Source organism: Arachis duranensis, chromosome 3, assembly GCF_000817695.3.
Source record: "Arachis duranensis cultivar V14167 chromosome 3, aradu.V14167.gnm2.J7QH, whole genome shotgun sequence".
Taxonomy (NCBI): Eukaryota; Viridiplantae; Streptophyta; class Magnoliopsida; order Fabales; family Fabaceae; genus Arachis; species Arachis duranensis.
The window spans coordinates 4,984,429-4,988,317 of NC_029774.3; the positions used below are offsets into that span (position 1 = coordinate 4,984,429).

Sequence of the window (3,889 nt, forward strand, 5' to 3'; positions counted from 1 at the left end):
TTCTACTCTAGCTTTTACCAAAATCTTTCCATTCCAAAACATTCAATGCACCGTGACGGTAAACGTTTCAAGAGAAAGTAACGGAAAATAGATGGAATCTTGAGGATTGAGGATTGCGGAACACGAAACACGATTTTAGCTCTCGCTACTCACTACTATTTTTTAATAAGCAGCTTCATGGCAAATTGCATGAAAGAGAAACCCTAATTCATTTGTTTTTTCCTTTTGTCAACAAATCAAAACCCTCACCAGTCACCATCATCTCTTTGTTCGTCAATGCCATGGGAAAACAATCTATTATTGCGACCCAAGAACAGAATCCGTTGGGACACGAATCCGTTGTTGCGTCCCAGATCAGCCTGCTCCACGGACACGAGGAACTGGCTGGATCTTCCATACGAAATGACTCTCCTCATCATGACGAAAGTCGGCGCGTTCCATATCCTTACCAGTGCCCAGAAAGTGTGCAGGCTATGGCGTAGCATCTCCTTGGATCCATTCTTGTGGCGCACCATTGACATGTGCAACCTGGGGCGTGCAAAGCATGAGGCCTACGATTTGCGTAAGATGTGCCGCCACGCAGTTGATCGAAGTCGTGGCCAGTTGGTGGATTTTGAAGTCCAGTCTTTTGGTCCCAATGATCTTCTCAATTATATTCTTGATTCGTAAGTTCAAATACTTTTTTTTTTGAATAATTTTTTTTTCATGGTCTGTTTTGAAAACAATAAAACTAGTGATTTTCATCCATGCGAATTGGTCGATTCGTCAGTTTATTTATCTATTTATACAAGTGTATACAACCATCTTTGATACAAAAATCTAAAATCAATCATTAAATCAATTATTATATATTTATGGAAGGTAACTGTATTAAATGTATATTAAAATTAACCATAAAATTTACACGAGAATATAAATACATATTAAAAATGAGTTAAATTATACATATATTTATACATAAATATTAATATTTTTGTTGCTAATAAATGCATGTATTATTATTCTGATTTTTATCATATATTTTATATTTTAACATATATTTTATTGGTTGAATTTAGTAGCATGAATGTAAATAGTATTTATGTTTGAAAAGGATTTAAAAAATTCAAAGCCTAGCTAGATTAATTTGAATAATCTAAGCCTTTGTATGGGCGGTTTAGAATAGTAAGATGATATATAGCTGAAATTCTATTAGACATGTTTAATTAAACACACATTGATACGTTAGATGTTAAGATTTCAATTACATAAAAATTGTTCTTTTTAGACATGTTTAATTAAACACACTTTGATATATCAGATGTTCAGGTTTCAATTGTTTTATGTGAGTAGTTTATTTTCAGCTATTTGTTTAAATCAATATCTTCTTTATCGTCACTTTTTCTTTATATAACTTTTTTCTAGCACACATTGTTGAGCATGTTTGTATTATCATTCTACAGGGGATGTCATCTGCGATGTCTATGTCTTGTTCAATGCAATTTGCGTTGGGAGTTTCCAGAATTAAGTAAGATGGCCCCAAAGCTTTCGGTACTAGAGGAACTTGATCTTACCTTTTGTCGTATATCTGTATTTCAATTGGAAGCTATTGGTCAAAGTTGTCCTCTGTTAAGATCCTTGAAATGGAGGCGTGGGGGATCCATTTTTGGAGGAAACAAAGCAGCATATATTATTTCACGAAATATGCCCCTGTTGCGCCATCTCGAACTTTATGATGACCCCTTAAATCATAAGGGCTTGTTTGCAATTCTTAAGGGTTGTCCTCATCTTGAATATCTAGATTTACAAAATTGTCATCATCTTAAGTTGCAAGGGAAATTAAGGAGAAAATGTGTTAGACGTATCAAGAATTTAAGATACTTAGATGCATCCACGCAAGACTACTATCGATTTAGTTCCGGAAGATTGCTTAACTCATCAAGAGATTATGCTGATATTGCATCTCGGTTATTATGGACATCAAATGATGCAGATCAAGATGAGAATGAAAACATGTTTAAAAAGGGTGAGGGTGAGGTACCAAAAGGGTCATCTATGGAATATGATGAAATGCAAGATTATTGGGAGGATATAGATGCTATGTGGGCAATTGCGAAAAGTAAAAGATTGCATAAGGGAAAGAAGAATAAGCCTAAAGGGTTTCAAGGATATCATAGAGAAAAGAAGAACACTAAATCCAATGAGAAGAAACATGGAAGAAAGACAAAGACAGGGAGGAGGATTGAGCATGAAAGCATGATGTCTTTTGAAAAGGAATTTTGGTAAACAAAACCAGGATGTGGATGCGCACAGTTGCTGTTCTGAAAAAACAAAAAAGATACCAGTGAATTGAAGGGCAAAAGATGTTACGAAGGGCAGTGAAGTGAAACTCAGTAATACAATACGTAAGCCAAGTTTATTACAAACTAGTTCTCATTTTTTTTCTTTTCCGGTTTCTAACTTTTTAAGAAATAAAATAAAAAGAATTATGTGGATCTATGATAGAATAGTAGTTAAAAAAAAGGCTAAGGTGGTTCTATAATAAATTATTGTAATTACTAATTATAATTGAAGAAAATTCAAAGAGAAATTGGAGTCAAATGGTTATTGATTTAAGGCTCAAGTTTATGATTATTTTTTACTTTCTATGTTAGTTTTAATTTCAATAAATATTTAGTGGATTTAAAAAAAATTGTCATTCATTTATCATTATAAAAGAGATTTTATTTAGTTTTTTTGTAAATAAAATCTAAAAAAGCAACATTAATTCTTATAATCCGAATATTCAAGCTGGTTCAGAGGTTGGTTGGTGTTGGACTGGTGAGACTTCAAAGATTTATGATGCTCGTAGTGGTTATTTGTGGTTCAGTTGGCTTTGGCTTTGGCATCAACATATTTTGGAAAAGCATAAATTTTTGGCTTGGCTATGTCTTCGGAAGGCTCTTTCTACTGCTGCATTTCGTTTTTAAGAGGGCATTTCGCACACGGATAGCTGTCCACTATCTCCAAAAGTCCAACTAGTTTGGCAAGCTTTAGAGATCTCTGATCAACAAGTGGATTTGATGAGTTAATTCTTACATAATAGCAAACAACGTCCCTTTAAAATCTTTTCTGGTCTCTGGTGGATTTGGCGTTCGAGGAATAACGAGATCTTTCATCCTCACGAGCATTGGACTACAGACAGGGTGATTCGTATGGCTTTATCCTTGGAAAAAGAGCTCCGAAATATTTTTGAGTTGCAACGACGGTCTATCCCTTCCACCATTAGTGGCTCTTGGATTCTCCCCTCAGTGGGTACCTTTAAAATTAATTGTGATGCTAGCTATTCTTGCAATGATGCTTGGGTTAGTTTTGCTTGTGTTAGCAGAGATTGGAAGGGAAGGTGGTGGCAACGAGGCTCTCTAGGAACAATTGAGAGTCGTAGCATTTTGAAAGGAGAGTTGTTTGCTATTTGGAGAGGTTTTCTTTTAGCATGGGACTCGGGACAAAAAGACATTATATGTGAGACAGACTGTGTGGAGGCTTTTACTATTGTCAATAATTTACAGGATTAATTTGGGTTTATTGATCTTTTAGTGTTAAAAATCCGAAATATCATGTCTTGACAATGGTGTGCTGATCTCAGTTGATTTTGAGAGATGCAAATACAGTAGAAGAAATCATGACAAAGACTGCAATGGGACCCTTTCTTTTCAAGTGGAGCTTCCGTTAACTTAAAAAAGAAGTTTGAGAGTAATATTCAACGATATTGTCTTTCTTAAACAGTTTCTTATTTTTTTTTCTCTTAGTTGTTGTTGTTTATTTTCTTTTAAGTCATAAAAAAATAGATTTTATTTAGTTTTTTAAGTGGATTTTAAATGTTTAATGGTTGTTTTTAATATAGTTGAATAATAAATGTTTAGTGGATTAT

The 3,889-nt window shown here is 34.0% G+C and overlaps 1 protein-coding gene across 1 annotated transcript; it reads left to right on the forward strand.

The window, feature by feature from the left end:
* Positions 1–276: 276 nt before the first annotated feature.
* On the forward strand, positions 277–2,265 carry LOC107477028 (putative F-box/LRR-repeat protein 23). Its single transcript, XM_016096993.3, has 2 exons — positions 277–665; positions 1,443–2,265. The coding sequence occupies exons 1-2, from the start codon at positions 277–279 to the stop codon at positions 2,263–2,265; spliced, it is 1,212 nt and encodes a 403-aa protein (XP_015952479.2).
* Positions 2,266–3,889: the final 1,624 nt, after the last annotated feature.